Below are 22442 nucleotides of genomic sequence, written 5' to 3'. Positions count from 1 at the left end.
AAGATCTCCAATTGGACTGTACAACAATGTACGATATATATATGGACCATGATGTGTTGTTTTCCAATCAGCCTCTGTACATAGCATTGTGCATTTGAAGGAATTTATATCACATGTTGGCCTAATTCATTTCTGGTATCCTCAGTTTGTTCCTTGGTGTGTTAATTCCTTTTCTCTGATATTGTAGTGAAAACACTTTGTTACACAATGTGTGTACCTGTTTTGTCCATGTTTAGGAATGGTGTGGATACAGTGTGACACAGACTACTCAAAAGGAGTCATATACTGAGAAAATAATCAGATGGATTCAACGAGCAAGATGCTATCATTTTATTGCTATTAAAATGGCAAAAACAGTTAATCCGACTAGTACAGTGAGCATTTGATGCTTAAGGATGCAAAACTCCAAATAATCATCTAGTATCAAAATAAGTCACAGACACCAACTCTGACATTTTTAAGACACATCACTTGATAAATATGCACAAGGATGTTTAAGTTCATTGTTGGCTCAAATTTTTTTCAATTTTTCTTGATGCATTGAGTGTTTTATTGAACCATATGGCTCAGGGGTCTCCAACCTTTTTTACTCTTAAAGCTACATTGACAAAATGAAAGGGGCTGTGAGCAACTCATATCTTATATGACTGGTTACATTTATTCACACATCACATTATCATAAACACTTCAACTGATCTCCACACCAAATCAGATGAATAAGATAATTTAACAAGTCATGGATCAGTCAAAACCTCAACACAGACATGATAACACGATTGCAAATAAACATCCATAAATCTGCTTAGAAATCAGAGATAAAAGAAGCTCCTTAGTAAATAATAGCTGTCAGTACATCCAATGGTACATAACAAACAGGAACGTAAAATAGCTAATTCAGTACACTTCATTTTCCAAAATGTTAACAAACATTGGCTAAAAAAAAAGGATGAAGTTGAAGCCCACAGCTTAACTCATTTAATCCATGGCAACATATTTCCTGTTTGCTGGAAAAGTGCACATGCCATGTGTATTTTTAATTAGCTGCATTTACAGTAGATTTAATGAGTGAAGTTGTGTTACTTAAAGTTTGAACTCTACATCCATGGCTCGTACAGACTATGCTCTTAGAACCTTTGGATAAACTATAAATCAGGGGGTGAGTTACTGGTAGCTCTTGAGCCACCTGTTGGAGACCCCTGATATAACACATATGACAAATAAACCACACAAACCATACCAGAAATATAAACGCAAACAAAGGCCATGTCTGAATTACAAACAATGAAAATTTCCTGGTGATTAGGTTTGCCAAGGACTGAACAATCATTTATTATTATTTTAAAGCCAAATCAGTCCAGAAATCTGCAGCAGGAGGTCATTCTCACACCCTGTAGATGAGAGTACGAGAGTCCTTCATGTGGCATAAACTGCATAGTGGAACATCTAGCTGGCTCATGACATGTGGATTACATAGACAGTAAAATGTAGGGTTTGACATTAAACATCATAGAAATGTATCACATCATAACAGGAAATACGGCACCATGAGAAATGGACTTGGGGGCATAATCACTGATCACTTTTTAGTTAAATAAAGGAATTTCAAAAAACAAGATGCATTCATATGAAGTAAACAGTAGTTTCTGTGGCAGAATCATGGTTTTAATTTTATCAAATTAAAAAATCTGGAGATTTTTTCTTGCACAAGCCACACAGAGCATAGTGTCTCAGTGCAAGAAAAAACTTTTCATCCCTGAGGCCATAAATAAGAGGGCTCAGGCATCTTGGAGCAAGCAAAAAGGTAATGTAATTAAAGTACCTGATATCACTATATAACATAGCATTAATCTGAAGTACAGCAGCTTCAATGAATGGACACCACAGCTGGATGAGACAGAGGAGCAGCTGGAAAGCATGAAGAACCACTGTTCTGAGCCCTTTCTGTGTTGACTTTTTATCATCTCCTGATGCAGCTTTGGCCACTTTCATTATGTTTACATAGGAGAACACAATAGTAATAAGCATAATCAAGAAGTAAAACTGATTTATAGCTGACCTAAGATGCCTTTGCCAAGTATATAAAAGGAACACATCTATATAACATATCATGTATTCTTTGTAAAAGCTACGCATAGCAGATGCAAAAAAGATCAAGAGTATGATGGTGACTGGCCCAGAACTGATGCCATAAATGATGAGGATACAGTGCAGAGCGCTGCGTGTGGAGCACAGCTCACCATGGCGAAGGGGCATGCAAATAGCCACATAGCGCTCCAGGGTCATTGCTGTCAGAGTGACTGGTGTGACAAAATTACACACAGACAACACTGTGTATACAAAAAGACACAACCACATCTGAATAGTAACACGAAAATAGCTCAGAATGACCGAGATACTTGTCATAATTAAAAACAGACTATCAGACAGTAATGTATTGGCAAATAAGATGTAGCGCATGGTTGTGTAAAAGAAATCCTTCATGAAAAAAGTTGTGATCTGCAAAAAGTTGATGAACAGGAAAACTGCCACCAAACCTTGAGCTAAAATCACCTGGTTAATTTTGTTTTGCCTGGAGGATTCACCATCAACCAGTGAGCTGTTGTTAGCCATATGTCAATGTTGTGACTAAATACAAATCATTATCTAAACTTCATGTGTCAAAATTATCTGAAATACACCTTACAGTTGCAACTGGTGGAATTTACTTTCATCAGAACAAACAAACATCTGTAGTAATTTTCACAAAGATGCAGGTCAAAGAGCATAAGATCATTCAGTTTATCAAACCTTCCCACCACTGATACGTATCATGGCTCACAGCTCCAAAGATGAAAAACATCTGCTGACCTCTGTCTTCTGACAGCAGGTTTATGTAGAAGTGCAACACATGGGGAATGATACTAACTTTAGCTTTGCACAACAGTGTCGTCATCACTACGCACGACAAATGCTCTTCACATTGTATTCAGATAGATACACTGTGTGCTCAAAAACATTTTGTTTAGTAGTCAGTAGTTGGGGTAATTAGTTTTAAGCTTCTGTGCAACAAAACTGTAAATAAAACACAAAGATTTTCTCTTCAGTTTTCTTAGTCCAAGTTTATGTCTCAGGCCATCATGACTCAATTGTCTAAAAATATGTGTAGGATGAATTCACAAATATTTAACATTACATAAATGCACTCACAATATAAAGTATATTTGACCAACAAAAGTCAGAGTACTTAGTACCTATTTATTCATTTATTTTATTTATATATTATATATATATATATATTTTTTTTTTATAACATTGGCTTACACTTTGCTGGACACCTGTATGTGGCCTCTACAATCAATAATCAACTTCTAATAGTTAACTTTCAGACACCATGAGGGAATATTACACTGATAGTGTGGCGTCTTGGCCCGTTTTTCATCAGATCACTTTTTTTTTCTCTCAACATAATGATGATGATAATTATCCTGTGTGTTATCACAAACTACAGTGAAAATAATTGGGTGCAATGGTTGATGGCTTCATTTGTTTTTCAAAGACTGTTGTGTTTTTACTGGTGGCTTGAAGTAGCTTTTACAGATGGGCAAACACGACCAAGCAGCCAAGTACCCCAACCGCCCAGCCCAAAAGAAAAAAAAAAAAACCCCTGCGATTCAGCTGGGTGCTACACTAACCATAAAAATATGGCCCAGACTTAAACATACCTTTTCATGACAGCAGTAGCAGCAAATCACTCATACATTTAGCTCCTGCTCTGTCTCATGATTTTGTGTTGATTTTGTGTCTCTTTCTCTCCCGCTCCGCATGCAATCTACATACTGATCCATTCTTGAAAGGAGCTACTTCTGTAGCAATATCCTGTCTGAACAGTGGAAGTTGTCAAGTCAAGGAAAGCTTGCCTAGCACATTTTGGCTGTAGCTAATCACCAGTCAAAGATCCCAGGATCATCCTCAATGTGCATGAGCAAACGTCCAAATTAAGCTGCCCTCCTCTCTGCTTGCCATGCTCCGCCCTTTGTCAATGGGACACAGCCACACCCACAAAAATTACAAAAATTCTGGATACAACAGCCGGAAGGCAAGCTAGTTTGAAGGGACAATACCCAGCTGGCATTTTAATGTTGATTTAACGTTGAATTAATGCTATTTATCAAGGTTGAATCGCCATTGAATTAGTTTTTGATTTTGAAAGATGAATCAACTTTGAAATTGCGACTTTGTTTCAACATCTTACTTTTTCAAGGCTAATTAAATGTGATTTCCTTTGGGGGGCGCTGCTGACCGAGGAAGATGTAGGACGTGTTTTGCAGTGGCTCTGCTGGAATGTGACATTTTATAAATGTTTTAATTACACTTTTTGACTCTTTCTGCCGGTTTCAAGTCTTAACATTGCAGCAATCCACTTTATGTAATTTTTTTTTTCTTGTGGACACTCTATGATGGCAAACCGAGGGAAATCCAATGCTGCTAAAGCAGGCTGTGGCAAACCTCGACTATCTCCTGAGCCAAAATCCCCAGGACAGCCAAATGCTAACGCCAATGCAACTCTGTTGCTGAACATGAGGGAGATGATGGATGAAATGCATGCGGACATTCTCAGTAAGTTTGAGTCCACCATCTCAGCAGCAGTTAAAAGAGAGATAGTGGCGGCTCTGGAGCCCTTTGAGAACAGAATTGCTTCATATGGCGAGACGATTGCAGACCTTGAGTGCTTGGCTGATGCCCACGACAGAAAGCTATCCATCCTCCGAGCTAACGTTACCAAGCTAACCTGCGCGGTTGATTCCCTGTCAAAGAAATGCGAGGACCTGGAGGGTCGTTCAAGATGGAACAATGTTCGCCAGGTGGGCCTGCCCGAGGGCTCAGAGGTTCCTCGCCCCACCGAGTTTACTGCCCAACTCCTACAAGAACTACTCGGACTTGATGACAAACCCATGCTGGATCGGGCCCACCACACTCTACGCGCTAAGCCCAGGGATGGCGCACCCCCTCGTCCACTCGTCATTCGGGTAAACCTATTTCAAGTCCGGAACCAAATTCTGTGCCGAGCTGGAGATGCTTCCCCTCTTTCCTACATGGGCAGGAGGATCTCGATTTACCCCAACTTTACTAAGTGGTTAAGGTGGCTACAGTAAAGAACGCTCAAATGTCAAGTTCCATCTTCTTTATCCGGCGATGCTACGCACCACTCTGCCCAGCGGGCAGACCCACAGGCTTGAGGATCCGGCACTGGCGTCAGACTTCGTCAAGAAAAACATTAAAAAGGGAGTCAACCTTGATACTATTTAGCAGACATGTTAACTTGCTAGATGGCTGTTATTGTTGCTTGCCTTGAGGACTACGTTTCCCATTCATCCTGGATGCCTTGTTTTGATAATGTGATCAGTGAGCTGCTGCTCCAAGGTGATATTGATTTTGTTTTTTATTTACTCTTGTTAGTTTCTTTTTTCTCTAACATGGCTCATGGTGATTACTTGAATGCAGGAATACCTCAGGCAAATTATAGCACTGCAGGTGCCTTATTGTTATGACACGATTGTGTGATGCTGCAAGTTTTTGGTATTGTTCTCCTTTATTATTGTTCAATAAGATTGTTTATATGCTCCCTTTTAATGGTCAGCTTTAATTACCCGACTCAGTTATTAGTGCTTTTATTACTGTGTATTTTCATTGACTTAATTCCTTGTCACAATTCCAACGCCTAAGTAGTTGTAGGTTGTTAGTTGTTTAGTATTAGGCCCTTACTAGAGTTATAAGAATTGTGACAGTTTGTTTGCTTTCGGGGAACATTGCTTCTGCCAGAGTTTACGTGGGTGGGTGAACAGGTGGAAGGGAAAGTTATGTGTGTTTTTATGTGTTTGTTTCTGTTTTTGTTTTTTTGTTGTTTTTTTGTTTTGTTAGTTTTTTACATCAGTCAAGTGTTTACTTCGAGTCCTGCTTCAGACTATCACTCCTATATAATACTCTTGTCTCTTAGCTATGACCCCATCTAACGTAACAACATCGTCCAGCGGGTGTGCCATTAGATTCACCAGTTTCAACTGTAAAGTTTCAATAATCCTATAAAACAAAGTAAGGTATTGCACCATCTTTACCATCTGGGCGCCCATGTTATTTTCCTGCAAGAGACCCATCTCAAAGTCTTGGACCACTCAAAACTGAGGAAGGGATGGGAAGGCCAGACTTATCATTCCTCATTTCAAGGCAAATCTAGGGTTGCAGCTATTTTATTACATAAATCTGTTCCCTTTGTACATTCAAGTACTATTTCTGACCCTAACGGTAGATTTGTCATAGTTACTGGCCAGATCTATAACACCCGGGTGATTTTGGCTAATATTTACGCTCCCAACTATGACGATGATGCCTTCTTTAAATGCCTTTTTCTAACTCTCCCTGATCTGTCATCACACTACTTAATATTAGGTGGAGACTTTAATTGCTGTCTTGATCCTCAGCTGGACCATTCTTCCCTCAGAGCTTGTGCTCCATTGAAGTCGGCTAAGGTAATCCAGTGCTTTATGGAGGAGTTTGCTGTCTCTGACACCTGGCGCTTTTTTAATCCCTCTAAGAGGGAATATTCTTTTTTTTCTCATGTTCATCATACTTTCAACCGTATTGACTATTTTCTGGTTGATAACAGACTGCTCTCGTCGGTATCTACATGTAAATATGATGCGATTGTTATTTCGGATCATGCCCCAATTTCTATGAATATGTGCTTTAAGAACCTTATTTCTACATGTGCGACATGGCGTCTGAATACACGCTTACTTTTAAATGAGGATTTTGTTAACTTTGTCTCACAACAAATTGATTTCTTTGTGAACCTGAATAAAACACCTGATGTGTCTGCCTCAGTTCTATGGGAGGGCTTAAAGGCATACATCAAGGGGGAGATAATCTCCTACACAGGGTATGAGAAGAAACTTAGAAAGGAGAAATTGACTAAGCTGACACAACGCATATCTCAACTTGACAGGTTGTATGCTACCTCCCAAACTCCAGAGTTATATAAGGAGTGTCTCTGTCTACAGGCATAATTTGATGCTCTTACGACACACCGTACTACTGAACTCCTCCTCCAATCGAGGTCCCAGTTATGAACACAGGGATAAGGCCAGCAAATTATTAGCACACATTATGTCAGGCATCAACATCTTGCCACATCCCACAAATCCAAACAAGTTCAGGTAATACTACTGAACCCATGGAAATTAATAATGTATTTAAGGAATTTTACATGTCTTTCTATTCATCTGATCAAGGCTCCACTCCTGATTTTGACAATTTATTTGATAATTTGGATATTCCTTCACTCGATCGATTAGTTGCAGAAGATTTAGAGAGGCCAATCACTATTGCTGAACTTAATGCAGCTGCATTATCTCTGCAAAATGGGAAAAGGGTCAGATGGCTTTCCCTCTGAATTTTTCAAAAAGTTTTGTCAGGATGAATAATATCCAATCAGAATACTTTCGCCTCTATCGCTCTACTAGACAGGGCTGTCCTTTGAGCCCCTTATTATTTGCTACCACCATTGAACCTCTTTCGATAGCCATTCGGTCTAACCCCCACACTACAGGCATATTAGGAAATAATATTCAGCTTAAGGTTTCCCTTTATGCAGATGACCTTCTTTTGTATGTTTCCAACCTGCCTGTCTCAGTTCCTGCTGCTCTTGTCACTCTTCAATCATTTGGTCAAGTATCTGGATACAAACTAAACTTAAACAAAAGTGAGATATTTCCCATTAACTCTGCTGCTAAGACTTGTCCTCTGCAAAATTTCCCTTTTAAAGTGGCCCAACACAGCTTTGTATATCTAGGAGTCTATGTCACACACAAATTTGAAGACCTCTACAAAGCTAACTTTGCCCCCTTGTTGACCCAAATCAGGATGGACTTTGAACGCTGGTCTCTGCTTAATCTATCTTTAATTGCACGTGTCAATTCTGTTAAAATGAATATACTCCCAAGACTCTATTTGTTCCAGGGCATGCCATTCTTCCTTCCGCAAAGTGGATAGCCTGATTTTAGAATTCATCTGGAATAAGAAGGTTCTGAGGCTGCGTAAACAATGTTTGCAAAGATCTAAGCCACTGGGAGGGCTGTCCCTGCCAAATCTTAGGTTTTGTTATTGGGCCACCAACATCAGGATTCTTAAGTATTGGCTTCAATACGAGGCCTTTAAACCTCCCCCGGCATGGCTGGTTATGGAGGCAAACTGCAAATCCAGTGACCCTGAAAGCTTTAATGCACTCCCCTATCCACTCTTCCACTTTTCCCTACAACAAGAATGTGATTGTCAAGACCTCACTCAGGATCTGGGATCAGTTTAAGCGCTATTTTGGCCTACAGTCATTCTCTATTTACGCACCACTGGCGGCTAACCATGTTTTTCCTCCTTCCCTCGTAGACAGTGCTTTCTAAAGGTGGACACATTTTGGTATTAATAATTTTAAGGACCTGTACATTGATCATATCTTTGCTTCTTTTCAACAACTTTCAGATAAATTTTCTCTCCCTAAGCATCATTTCTTTAGATATTTACAAGTACTTTACTAGTTTTGATCGTGACATATTTCCCAGGTTTCCCAATTTACCCTCTGACTCAGCTTTGGCTCGAACTCCAGTGTAAAGTTGTACACCGTACCTATTATACCAAGGCTCGATTGGCTAAGATTTATGATGGTGTATCTCCAACTTGCCATAGGTGTGGGTAATCTCCGGCAAACCTAATGCACACGCTCTGGCACTGCTCATCCCTATATAAGTATTGGACAGAGATTTTAAACACCCTGTCAGAGGTAATTGGGGAAAAATTAGAACCAAATCCTCTGAGTGTACTGTCTGGGGTTGCCCCCCCCCCTTTGGCTTTTGCCACCCTGCTGGCTAGAAGGTCAATTGTAACCAATTGGAAATCAACAGTACCGCCCTGTCACACCTGCTGGATTAGAGACACCCTTTATTTTCTTAAGTTGGAGAAACTCAGACTGTCATGAACTGGCTGGTCCAGTAAATTCGGGAAAATATGGGGCCCATTCTTTCGATTTGTTGAGAAGACAGATCTCCCACTCACCCCTGACTAAAGTTATTGAGGCAGCTGTCAGGCAGTCTGTTTTTTTGGGAGGAGTTGTTTTTTTTTTTCCTTTCTCAATTTTGTCTTTGTCCGAGTCCAATTAGTTATAATTTACATTTATTTTTTCATTGTGGCTGTTCTGGTTTTTTGTAAGTTGTTCGGGTATGCAGCACTACCTCAATGATCACCTCCTTTTTCTGTCTTTTTTCTACTAAGAAAAATGAATATTTAATTCTTTATAAATGTCTTGATACAATTGTATGAAAATGCAAAACCCAGTAAACAAAGTTTGAAAAAAAAAAAAGTGATTTCTTTTACACTCCATTTCAAACAACTGTGCACTTGTTCACATAGTTTGCAATTAGATCAACATGACAATAATGACCAAATCAGTCATTTATTGTACATTTGTCATGTTTTCAACATGCAAACATCTCTAGTGGTAAACCCTGAATGACTGAAATTCCCTGGAAAAAGATGGCACCTCATGAATAAACAGGAGAAAGCAGATGTTCCAATTTATCTTCCATAGATGGAAAGAGGTTTTTTCTACACAGTATATATCTTTCATTCAGTGAATATTTAGGCCATTCAACAAACTGTAGTAACAGATATTTTGTATAGGTTTGTAAAGAGAACTATAGACATTCCATCGTAACAGGCTGTTATTGAGCTCAGCACCCAGGGGGCTATTCCAGAAAGCATGTTGAAACAAACTCTGACTTTAACCCTGAACTTTGAGTTGATTAACCTGAGATGGAAACTCTTTTGTTCCAGTAGAGCTGATTTGAGGCAGTTCTATCAATTCTGAGGATGTTCACTCTGTGTTGACTGTGTGCGGCTGTTGTAACTACAGAGACCATGCTTGCTTGGTATAAGAGCCAAGAAAAATCACATCATCATTTTTTAAATATATTTTTCTGTGAAATTTAAAAAAAAATTCAATTTCAATTGAAGTCATTGTAATATCTGCCAAAATAATTGCAATATTTTTTTTTTTGCATATTGTTCAGCCCCAGTAACAAGATCCATTCCTCAAGGTGCTCAGGGTGGTTGTGTGGAGAGAGCTGGGGTTGATAGGGGCTGTTCTTAGGGGTTGGGGTTGAAAGTCATGCAACACTTGGGCCAAAAAAATAAAATTTAACAAAAATAACAGTAAATGATTGTTTAATGTAAACATATGGTCAAATGAATCGCAGGAAAGATCTCCAATTGGACTGTACAACAATGTACGATATATATGGACCATGATGTGTTGTTTTCCAATCAGCCTCTGTACATAGCATTGTGCATTTGAAGGAATTTATATCACATGTTGGCCTAATTCATTTCTGGTATCCTCAGTTTGTTCCTTGGTGTGTTAATTCCTTTTCTCTGATATTGTAGTGAAAACACTTTGTTACACAATGTGTGTACCTGTTTTGTCCATGTTTAGGAATGGTGTGGATACAGTGTGACACAGACTACTCAAAAGGAGTCATATACTGAGAAAATAATCAGATGGATTCAACAAGCAAGATGCTATCATTTTATTGCTATTAAAATGGCAAAAACAGTTAATCCGACTAGTACAGTGAGCATTTGATGCTTAAGGATGCAAAACTCCAAATAATCATCTAGTATCAAAATAAGTCACAGACACCAACTCTGACATTTTTAAGACACATCACTTGATAAATATGCACAAGGATGTTTAAGTTCATTGTTGGCTCAAATTTTTCAAATCATGATATTTTTTTCTTGATGCATTGAGTGTTTTATTGAACCATATGGCTCAGGGGTCTCCCACTTTTTTTACTCTTAAAGCTATATTGACAAAATGAAAGGGGCTGTGAGCAACTCATATCTTATATGACTGGTTACATTTATTCACATATCGTATTATCATAAACACTTCAACTGATCTCCACACCAAATCAGATGAATAAGATAATTTAACAAGTCATGGATCAGTCAAAACCTCAACACAGACATGATAACAGTACATCCAATGGTACATAACAAAGAGGAACATAAAATAGCTAATTCAGTACACTTCATTTTCCAAAATGTAAACAAACATTGGCTAAAAAAAAGGGCTGAAGTTGAAGCCCACAGCTTAGCTCATTTAATCCATGGCAACATATTTCCTGTTTGCTGGAAAAGTGCACATGCTATCATTGCATGTCCCCAACAGCACATCTGATGTAAACAAACTTGACAGCGAAACTCATTTGATGGACAACTGACAAACAATTATTTGGTGTCAAAGAGGGGCATGTATGAATGTGTATTTTTTTAATTAGCTGCATTTACAGTAATAAACCAAACAAACCATACAAGTAATATAAAGACAAACAAAAGGCCATGTCTGAATTACAAACAATGAAAATTTCCTGGTGATATAGTGGAACATCTAGCTGGCGCATGAGATGTGGAGTACATAGACAGTAAAATGTAGGGTTTGACATTAAACTGTATTCATCATAGAAATGTATCACATCATAACAGGAAATACAGCACCATGAGAAATGGACTTGGGGGCATAATCACTGATCACTTTTTAGTTAAAATAAGGAATTCCAATAAACAAGATGCATTCATATGAAGTAAACAGTAGTTTCTGTGGCAGAATCATAGTTTTAATTTGTCAAATAAAAAAATCTGGAGATTTTTTCTTGCACAAGCCACACAGAGCATAGTGTCTCAGTGCAAGAAAAAACTTTTCATCCCTGAGGCCATAAATAAGAGGGCTCAGGCATCTTGGAGCAAGTATAAAGGTAATGTAATTAAAGTACCTGATATTAAGAAATAACATAAAATTAATCTGAAGTACAGCAGCTTCTATGAATGGACACCACAGCTGGATGAGACAGAGGAGCAGCTGGAAAGCATGAAGAACCACTGTTCTGAGCCCTTTCTGTGTTGACTTTTTATCATTTCCTGATGCAGCTTTGGCCACTTTCATTATGTTTACATAGGAGAACACAATAGTAATAAGCATAATCAAGAAGTAAAACTGACTTATAGCTGACCTAAGATGTTTTTGCCAAGTGTATAAAATGAACACCTCCAATGAACACATGGTGTATTGTTTGTAAAAGCTACGCGTAGCAGATGCAAAAAGGATCAAGAGTATGATGGTGACTGGCCCAGAACTGATGCCATAAATGATGGGGATACAGTGCAGAGCACTGCGTGTGGAGCACAGCTCACCATGGCGAAGGGGCATGCAAATAGCCACATAGCGCTCCAGGGTCATTGCTGTCAAAGTGACTGGTGTGACAAAATTACACACAGACGACAGTGTGTATACAATAAGACACAACCACATCTGAATCGTATCACGAAAATAGCTCAGGATGACCAAGAGGTTTGTCATAATTAAAATCAAACAATCAGACAGTAATGTATTGGCAAATAAGATGTAGCGCATGGTTGTGTAAAAGAAATCCTTCATGAAAAAAGTTGTGATCTGCAAAAAGTTGATGAACAGGAAAACTGCCACCAAAACCTGCGGTAAAATCACCTGGTTAATTTTGTTTTGCCTGGAGGATTCACCATCAACCAGTGAGCTGTTGTTAGCCATATGTCAATGTTGTGACTAAATACAAATCATTATCTAAACTTCATGTGTCAAAATTATCTGAAATACACCTAACAGTTGCAACTGGTGGAATTTACTTTCATCAGAACAAACATCTGTAGTAATTTTCACAAAGATGCAGGTCAAAGAGCATAAGATCATTCAGTTTATCAAACCTTCCCACCACTGATACGTATCATGGCTCACAGCTCCAAAGATGAAAAACATCTGCTGACTTCTGTCTTCTGACAGCAGGTTTATGTAGAAGTGCAACACATGGGGAATGATACTAACTTTAGCTTTGCACAACAGTGTCGTCATCACTACGCACGACAAATGCTCCTCACCTTGTATTCAGTTAGATACACTGTGTGCTCAAAAACATTTTGTTTAGTAGTCAGTAGTTGCAGTAATTAGTTTTAAGCTTCTGTGAAACAAAACAGTAAATAATATACATTTAATTATTATTTTTTGTCCAGAAATGTGTGTATGATAAATGCACAAATATTCTAAATTACATGAACACACTCACAATATAAAACAAATTTGACCAATGAAAGTCAGACAGGGTGTATAGTACTTTTTTATTTATTTTATTTTATTTCATTTTATGTTTTTTATTTTTATTTTTATAAACACTTTGCTGGACAGCTCTGTGTGGCCTGTACAGTCAACAATCAACTTCTGATACTTAACTTTCAGACACGATGAGGGAATATTACACTGATAGTGTGAAGTCTTGGCCTGTTTTTCATCAGATACTTTTTTTTTTCTCTTCACATAATGATGATGATAATTAGCCAGTTATCCTTTGTGTTATCATAAACTCCAGTGAAACTAATTAGGAGCGATGGTTGATGGCTTCATTAATTATTCAAAGATTGTTGTGTTGATGTTCCTAATGAATACATCTGTAATAGTTGGAATATCATCTCTCACTGAATTTAAAACAATTACTACAAAACTTTAAACAAAGTGTCTGTGGGAAATAGCAAACACCTATAGAGGAACGCAAACAGAATGCAAAGAAAATGTGAAAAGTGAATAGATATTCTTTATTGAACTTTTGCCAAAGCTTCATTTTAACTGTGACATCAATTATTTCACTGGTATCATAAAATACAGTAAATTGGTGATAACTCTATACACCGTAGTTCACATGAAGCCAGTAATAACGGATGTTCTGCAAGATCTCCTGCGTGTACTACAACCCACTATATGGATCTCAGCAGTGTGGCCCATGTTTAATGTTTCTATCCAACTGAAGCAGCCACTTGTCAGACAGTAGTTAATGAAGTCCTGTTAAATGGAGTATAATGTGAACTCTTTTAAAATGTATTGGAGTATTCTGGAGCCTTTCACATTTTATTTTGTTAATGTATGTTGCAGATGGCACAGTGGTGCAGTGGTTAGCGTTGTTCTAACTCCGGGCCTGGGGCCTTGCTGTGTGGAGTTTGCATGTTCTCCCTGTGTCTGCTTGGGTTCTCTCTGGGTACTCCAGCTTCCTCCCACAGTCCAAAGACATGACTCTAAATTGCCCGTAGTGGGAGCATGAATCAGTCCATTACCAAAATAGTTGCCATTAATTAACTAATCACTTCATCTCTACTTGAATATATTGTATGTTTTATTAATCCATAATAAATTATCATAATTCATTCATTATTTAGTATTCTTCATGTGTATGCAAAAATGTTAATTTGTAAATTAGTAACTACAGCTATCAAATAAATGTAGTGGAGTAGGAGTATAAACCTCAAATTTGTATTTAAGTATTTGAGTAAATGAGAGAAAGGTGTAGCAATCATCAGTCGTTGTTGAGCACAGGATAATGTCGCTATTTTACCCATGGATGTATTCATACATCCATGATTTTACCAGAAGAGGGCACCATTGTAGGCTTTATCATCCGTGCAGCAGCGGAACCTTTGTCTCACCTCAGTTAGACGGACATTTTATGGTGGCGGACCAACATGGCCACACTCAAGAGGGGGGTGTCCTACCTCAGTATATTCAGGTATGATGTGTATTACAACTAGACAACGTTGTACAAACAAAAGTTATCATTGAAACTATACAAGCTTTACTTAACTAACCGCCTCTCAAAAATGGAAAGCTACTGTCGACTTTGTTGTGGGAAAATGAGCGTGTTTAGCTTGATAACAGCGCCAGCAACGACAACAGCAGTTTGTCAGTTTACACCTTCAACTTGTTTTCCGTTGCATTAAATTGGCTTTATTGTGTTTGCTAAATCGTGTAAAATCGTACAGAAGTGGCCCAATAATGAAGAATAAATGCACCACAGTGTTAACACAGTATTTCATAGTAGTTTCAGTTTTGATTTCTCAGTTCTCATACAGGGACAGGGACAGTGGTAGAAAACAAGACTATGAGGAAGGACTGGACATATTCGGGGAAGAGGGAAATAAATTGTGCCATGAGAATTATTGAAAACACTTCTACAGGGCACGGTACTGTGAAACGGAACTGAAATTTGCGGGAAAAAAATTGTGAACAACCTTGTAGACTATAATTTTGATTATGGTCATGACAATAGGTTTTTCATGCAAATATTTCAAACAGTCCCAAGTTAAAGCTTTGTTATATCTAATTGTAAACAAAACATTTTTGTGACGGTTTGTAAAAAAACAAGCAGTTCAAATACATCATCTTGGGCTTTGGGAAATTATAGCAGTCACATTTCACTATTGACATCTTATGTCAATAGTACCGATTAATTGATTAATTTAGCAGATTGATCAAAATTTAAAATAATCTTATACTTACTAAGTATAAAAATGAAAGATTAGCCACACTTTTTTACATTACGTACCACGTATTACGTATTTATTACCTACTTATATTTACTATATAATTAGAACAATTACCTATTTTTTTCGCCTTGTCCTTATTTGAACTTAAACAATGAAGTATGATAGTAAATCCTTGCACAATGGTTTATTTGACCTTCTCTCCTGTATGTTGTATTTTCTCCTACACACAGCAACATTGGTTAAAGAGAGAAACCATATGCTTTTTAGGTTGCACAGTAAGAATAATGTGCATATGCTGTGATATAATGTGAGGCTGTTCTCACACAATAAGATTAAAGATAATAAGGTTGTTAACACGATTTTACCAAAACTTCAGGTTAGTTTTTAGTACTGTACCCTATAGGTACTCAGTATTTATATAAAGACTATATAAATTATGATTTATTTCTCCTTTCTATTAAAGTTCCCAGTGTTTACTTTCGTAATCTCCATATTCATGTTTTCTTCCAATGTACATTTAAGTACCAGTTGGAATTGGTCAGTATTTTATTAGTATCTTATTCATAAAATGAAATTACTCTGTAAATCTTGGGCTTTATTGTAAATCTGAGATTCCTGAATGTGACGGGTTTTAAACTGAAACAGTTCATTTGTTTTGTTCAGGAGTTGTGCTCGTGTCCTGTTCAGCTGCAAAAAACCTGCAGTCCATAAACTGGGGAAATGGACAAATGTTCTGTACACAAGTATAGCATCTTTAACCATTGGCGGTGGGCTTTGTGCTGTACCTTTCAAACAGGTGAGTCTGTCACAATAGTCATATGAAGTAGATGAGTAAGTATACACACTATACACTTACCTTGTGTGTTTGTTACAGTTACAGAAAGGTAACTGTAAATACATTCGCTGAAGTACTGTATTTACCATTTTAAGTTTTTCACTACATTTCAGAGGGAAATATTGTACTTTTTACACTACATGATTATTTAACAGCTATAGGATTTACCCAAAACATGTGGCCCTCTTCTTAAATATAATACATTGTGCAAGTGCAAGTGCATAAAATATTCTTATCAAGTTACTTTTTTCAAAATCCTAGTACAACAATCTACGCCATTCTGTCTTGTTTCAAGATACAGACTCTCCCTTTTTCAGCATAATCGAACAAATGATTCAAAAGTAAAAACTAGTTGAATACAGTGCGCCAGGAGATTTTTTCCCCTATTTAAAGAGAAACAGGTTTTTAATATTTGATTATATTCAGAAATGTCTTAATTAAATTGGGTGTTTTGCAGATGAAACTGCCCAACACTATATAGAATAGTTCAAATTTGCTCAACACTGACCAGCTATAATGTTAAAAAGCCACTCACTTCAGTAATAAAAAATCCTATTATATAATATAGATGTATGTATAATACAATACTGACAAATTATACTATTTTCTGCATAATGTTTTTGATGTTTTATTTGTTAAAAGTACTTTTTGTAGTTTACTTAAGTATCTGAGTACTTCTTCCACCTCTGGTTTGTTCTGACTCTCTTCCACGTTTCTCTTTGTGTCTGTGCTGCAGGTTGAAAACCTCTCTCATGACTCTCTGATCAGACGAGCAGCCTCTCTGGTAACAGACAGTTCCAGCACCTTTCTCTCACAGACCACCTTGGCTCTCATAGATGCCATCACAGAGTACTCAAAAGTACGTCTTGATCTTGTGGTAAACATTTTTCCTCAATCATTGCATACTCACATATTAATATGTATAGTGTGGGATCTCTTAGTACATGTGTCACCATAATTTAAAGTACATAATGGGAAACAAAAACAAGGAGATATACCTATGCCTATTATTCTCTTAGTACTTAACACAATGTGAAGTTTATTCAGGTTGATGCAATGTGATGAAACCAAGCAATTATGGGTGTAGAAAATATTTGGTTATATATGTTTAAGTGAGCTCTCTCACGTTTTGCCTCAGTTTATCTTGAAATACATGTAGGTCAGGGTTGAATGCAGAGCAGGTCAGGGGTGCATGGTGTAGATGTCCAGATGCAGCATGATGCAGTGTGCAGGGATACAAGCTGTAGTGGATTTCGTTAAGTATGGTCATGTAACTGTCAAAGGTCAGTTCAGCCAAAGCACGTTAAAGCATGCCCTTTTCCCATACCCTTTTGGTTCAATTTGGAGTTGACGATTTCTGTCTGATGCTACTCCAGAACAGCAGAGGTAAAAGATATTTCATTTGTGGTACTCAAAAGCATATCCTCATAACATACATTTATTTTTTCCAGAAGCTCTGTCCGGGCTAATGATAATGAAAATCTACAGACTTGGCTTTGTCTGAATTTAACAACTATAGTTTGAAAAGTGTCTATAGTCCTGAAAACCTTACTCTGTTCTTCTCTGGTCTTTGATTTTTAAATGTAAACTGTCTATACACTCCTCCATGTTTGCCAACAGGCTGTGCACACACTCATTGCCCTCCAAAGACGATATCTAGCCTCAGTAGGAAAACTGAGCCCAGCTGAAGAAGATTCAATTTGGCAGGTGATCATTGGCCAGCGTGCAGAGGTTAGTTTATGTTGTCCTCTTTGGTCAAAAAGTACTTCAAATAAAACCTGTCAATGTGTTTTTCTGTTCATGCACTGGTAGCCACACTGGAAATATTACAGATCTGCAAAAGTCTACAAACAGGCAGTTGTAGAGCTTTTTGAGTCCGACTTGGGTTTTATAATTCTCTCTGTCCTGACAGGTTAGTGACAGACATGATGAATGCAAGCGCTTCGAGTCAACCTGGGTCAGTGCAGTTAAGATGTGTGAGACGGCAGCTGAGGCAGCATACACATCAGGTGTGTAAAAGAAAATGTCTGAGTGAGGTTATATGGCTGTGCAACTGAATGGCTGGGATATTATGGTTGCAGTGTCGAGGCAGGTTTTCTCAGGGCTCTTGGGATGGTGAATAAAAGGGTTAAGCTGTGAATCATCTTCTTAAAGCTTTGTACATTACTGTTTGTGCGTGTTCCTATTCAGCTGCTGTCAGTGTTACACTTTGGACAGTGTTCAGATCATTTGTTGTCACTCATCAGGACTTTGTTTAAAACAAAATGAAGATGATGGACAGGAGTGCCTTCTTAATGACCAAACCTAATGTCTGAACTTGAGGTGGTGTTTTGTCAACCCCTTGAACTTTGTGTTTGCGTCTGTGTGTTCCCAGGAGCTGAGCATGCATCCATCACGGTGCGGACAAACATTCAGGTGTCCCAGTCGCAGGTGGAGGAGGCACAGAAAATATCAGTGGATGCAGAAAAGAAGCTGGCTGAGACTAAAGTAATGGAGATTGAAAGGATTGCGCAATATGCTGCGTCCTTAGAGAATAGTGATGAGGAAGAGGTGCCTGAGGCTTATCTGAGAGAAGATTGAAACAAATACCCAGAGAAATTAGAAAACAGAAGAAAGCATTTAAAAACATTTAATACGCTTTCAAAGTAAATGATAACTTTTTACCACCCCTACAGTGTCTTTCATTTTGAGTCTGTATTTGGCTCTGTGATTTGCCATGTCACATTTGTAGTAGATTGTGCACAAATGTATGTGCTCATAAACTGAAAAAGTCTATTGCACAAAATGAGGACAAACGTCTGCACATAAGGGTTTGGTCATTTAAAGGAGCTATTTGTAAGTTTTGCTATTGCTACATAGCCAGTGTGAGCACTAACAGCTGTTTACTTACAAGTCTAGAGGAAATGTTGCAAGTTCAGCATCACACTTTATTACTCCAAAGAGCTGTCTCCAGTATTTGAAAGCCAGTGCAAATGTTAAATCATGTCTCTTGTCTGTCTGTCATGTCTGATCTTCTACTGAAGTCTACGTACTTTCCAATAGAGACTCACTCCAGTCTTTAATCTGCCCTGAAGACGTAGCCCTGCTCAGAGGGCGTATTATAACTTCTAGCATTATAAAGACAATGACGATTGTCAAGCAGCAATCACCAACACCTGCTCCCAGCAAGAAAACTTACAAATAGCCCCTTTAACACTCTTTGATTGATGATTGATGATTAATGTCTATCAACATCATGTTTTCTCTCCATGGTTTATTGTGTTGCAATTTTTGTGTTATATTTTGTCAGAATTAATTATAATAAAATCAAGACAGTATAAAAAAATAAAACTGTTTTTTTTTTTTTTTTGGTCTTCACTTGATGTTGTAGCATCAGAAAATGACACATAGCATTGCGTCTCCTTTTACTAGATAAATATTGTGTTTGCTTAAGTAGCAAGTGGATTAGCATTGTGTTGCTGGTGTCTGTTTTGTGTAACAATTCATTGATCCAAAGGACTGACAAACAGTAAACCAGTGCTAAAAATGGAGGGAAAACAATGTGTCCACCTCACATGTTTGCCAAAGGATTGGAGTTTAATTGTTGGTGTGAACAGATTTTATACAGGAGAGATGTCTGTGCCAGCTATGCGAACAGAATGTCCACTGTGGTCATCTCTGGAAATATTCTGTTCGCTAAAATGATAGAAGCCTCTTTGTAAACACTGTAAAACCCAGAGACACCACGCAGTTGCCTGAGTAACGCATTTCTTGCAAGTTGGTGTGAAGTTTTGATTTTCCCACTGATTCCTACTCACCTGTTCCTTTGTGAAAATCTTTAAAAGCAGTGTTGCTTTACTTGTTATTTGTATCTTTCTATTTCACTCAACAGCTCTACCCTCACTGCAAATTACCCATGTCCTGACTCTCTCCCATGGAGCTTTTTAGGCTGTTTCTCAACCTCCCCGCTGTCATCACTTCATCTGCAGCATCATCTCTTTTCACAATGTCACAGGACAGGAACCAAAGCGGCCTACTTCTGGTCAACATTAAAAAACTAAGACTTTTTAAAGTGAGAAACATGGAACAATTTCATATTGCACAGTTCTGTTTCCAGCACACAAGTTACAAAATGATATAGATTTCTCTAGTTCAGATTCTAATGTGTGGGAAGTTGGTAAAACTTGTAAATGGAGATGAACACAGACTGGCCTCATTTTTATGTAGATACATCTTCACAGACTGCAAATTGTTTTCACTTTGTGCCAATTTCCCGGGTTAACAACAAATCACAAATCTGTTCTGCTGAAGGTGGACCAAAGGCTAACCCCACATAACTGACTTTCTCTGTAACCTTAATGAGATGTTCACAATTTTCAGGTCAGTGTTAAAACAGTGGCCAGATGCCCCAATGGATATTAAAACAGGCTTTGCTTGTGTAATTGTCCCTCTCATTCATCCTGGCCAGAGATCCTGTCTTGATATGCTTCTCGAACATGATTTATCTAACTCAGTCTGCTGAAGCCTCAGACAAACTTTGGAGTGTATTTTTACACAGAGTGAGGACTGCAGATTTCGTCTGTCATCACTTACACTGGATGCAAATTCCCTTAAATGCCAGTGTGAAAAACCTGTGCCAGTGCTCCTATTGACGCTTTTGAAGCTGCCTTTTAATTCCAGCAGGTGGCGATCTAAATCCATTGTAATACATTTTAATATTTCGTTGCGTCAGTTGGATGCATTGCATCTGCAGTTTCATTTCCAGTCAACTGAAATGTACTTATTTGAGTCATCAATCCATATTGTGCTGACCTTTTCATTACAAAAGAGATGACCTACACTGTTTTCTTAAATGTTTCTGGCTGTGACTTAATGGGAGCCCCAGATTGTTACAGAACCTGTGATGTGAATACACTGCATTTGCATGTGGCTTTTTGTCTCTAAACCAGTATGATTGTGCTTGAATCATAATCAGTTTGAACACCAGACACTGTTATTATTTTCTGTCACCTTCTCTTCTTTGCTATGTGTATGCCTTAACAGGATATTAAATATGGAGGAAAGTTAAATTGCCTATATATCTAACCTGCACATTTATTACCAAATATACTCACTGCAGAGGCCTCATCCAGAATATGCTCTGTAACAGGTACGCTCTATTAATTGTCTTCTCGTACGACTTCCAAAGGTCAGTGTGTACTGCAGAGGGTCATTTCAGAGGGAGCTCATTAAGGGGAAGACCTATGTGGAGAGACAAGCACAAGTGTGTAGCGTCAGCAGTGAGGTGACCTCTCCCAGCTCTAGATGGTCAAGCCTTGGCAGGGGATAGGACCGTGAGTGTGGCTACAGAGGGGGTTGGGGTGGGATTTTTTGAGGTGTGCAAGGACTGGCTCACCAATGTGACTAGTGAGGAATGTCGTGTTTAACAAAGGCTGTTTTCACAGACTGTAAAACCAAATGTCCCAGACAGTCTGTGTGGATGTGCACCCACTGGTCACAGGAGAGGTGGTGCCAGTACAGCCATGCCTGCCTGGAAGAAAATGTAATAGTGCTTACTGAGTAAGTATTTTTACAGCATAAAACCTAAATGAGGTAACCACAATTACAAAGGTCACGGCCCATAAATGCTCATAAAGTATTTAGTGCTACTAAGGGGGTTTGAGCATTTATGCAGCATTTATGCAGCACGAGTTATGTGTGAAATAAGCCTCACTGAACCTATTTCACCCAAATTGGTGATATCATTAACACATTAAATGTTTTGTGGAAGAAAATAAGACGTGATTTATCATCTCGTAAAGACAAGAGCCCTCTCACTGCACTGACTTTACAGTTCCAATGCAAAGTGGCCAAGGAGGGGAGATTGATTGGTGAAAAGGGCAGCACTTTCACCTGGGGATTTATAGCTCTTTGAGGATATAAATAAACCACCAGAGGGTATAAAGGCAGGGGGTATAGTGTGGTGACACATCATGGGTCATGCTTTAATCACAGTGAAGCTGAGCTCCAGCACTGGAAGAGGGAGGACCCCTGCAGAGTTCACATCCCCTGATGAGGACTCCGAGCTAACACAGGTCATGAAGTCGTCACTGCAGAATGAAATGGGAACCTCAACATGAGGGAGCCACATCGAAACAAGCATTTTTGCTTATCTTCAGTGAATTAATATGATGTTCGCCTGAAACTGCTGAGGGAGCAAGTTTATCAGTCC

The 22442-nt window shown here is 38.3% G+C and overlaps 3 protein-coding genes across 4 annotated transcripts; 1 reads left to right on the top strand and 2 right to left on the bottom strand.

The window, feature by feature from the left end:
- Nucleotides 1-11: 11 nt before the first annotated feature.
- On the bottom strand, nucleotides 12-5985 carry LOC139632342 (odorant receptor 131-2-like). The gene has a single exon (XM_071497237.1). The coding sequence runs from the start codon at nucleotides 2608-2610 to the stop codon at nucleotides 1672-1674; it is 939 nt and encodes a 312-aa protein (XP_071353338.1). The 5' UTR covers nucleotides 2611-5985; the 3' UTR covers nucleotides 12-1671.
- A 1542-nt stretch (nucleotides 5986-7527) lies between these two features.
- Nucleotides 7528-12646, bottom strand: LOC139631969 (odorant receptor 131-2-like). Its single transcript, XM_071496663.1, has one exon. The coding sequence runs from the start codon at nucleotides 12644-12646 to the stop codon at nucleotides 11708-11710; it is 939 nt and encodes a 312-aa protein (XP_071352764.1). The 3' UTR covers nucleotides 7528-11707.
- Nucleotides 12647-14523: 1877 nt separating this feature from the next.
- LOC139632157 (diablo IAP-binding mitochondrial protein-like) lies at nucleotides 14524-19582 on the top strand. 2 transcript variants are annotated; one of them, XM_071496950.1, is made up of 6 exons: nucleotides 14524-14660; nucleotides 16081-16213; nucleotides 16989-17129; nucleotides 17873-17983; nucleotides 18165-18261; nucleotides 18627-19582. In XM_071496950.1, the coding sequence occupies exons 1-6, from the start codon at nucleotides 14617-14619 to the stop codon at nucleotides 18830-18832; spliced, it is 732 nt and encodes a 243-aa protein (XP_071353051.1). In that variant the 5' UTR covers nucleotides 14524-14616; the 3' UTR covers nucleotides 18833-19582. The 2 variants fall into 2 exon arrangements, with proteins under 2 accessions (XP_071353051.1, XP_071353052.1); XM_071496951.1 differs by having other exon boundaries at nucleotides 14525-14660; nucleotides 16989-17111.
- Nucleotides 19583-22442: the final 2860 nt, after the last annotated feature.

The sequence above is a fragment of the Trachinotus anak genome, unplaced genomic scaffold (assembly GCF_046630095.1).
Source record: "Trachinotus anak isolate AG129_WGS33_773 ecotype Australia unplaced genomic scaffold, CSIRO_AGI_Tana_v1 ptg000014l, whole genome shotgun sequence".
Taxonomy (NCBI): Eukaryota; Metazoa; Chordata; class Actinopteri; order Carangiformes; family Carangidae; genus Trachinotus; species Trachinotus anak.
Note: the sequence above shows the minus strand (reverse complement) of the source record. Positions and strands in the feature narration are given on the sequence as shown.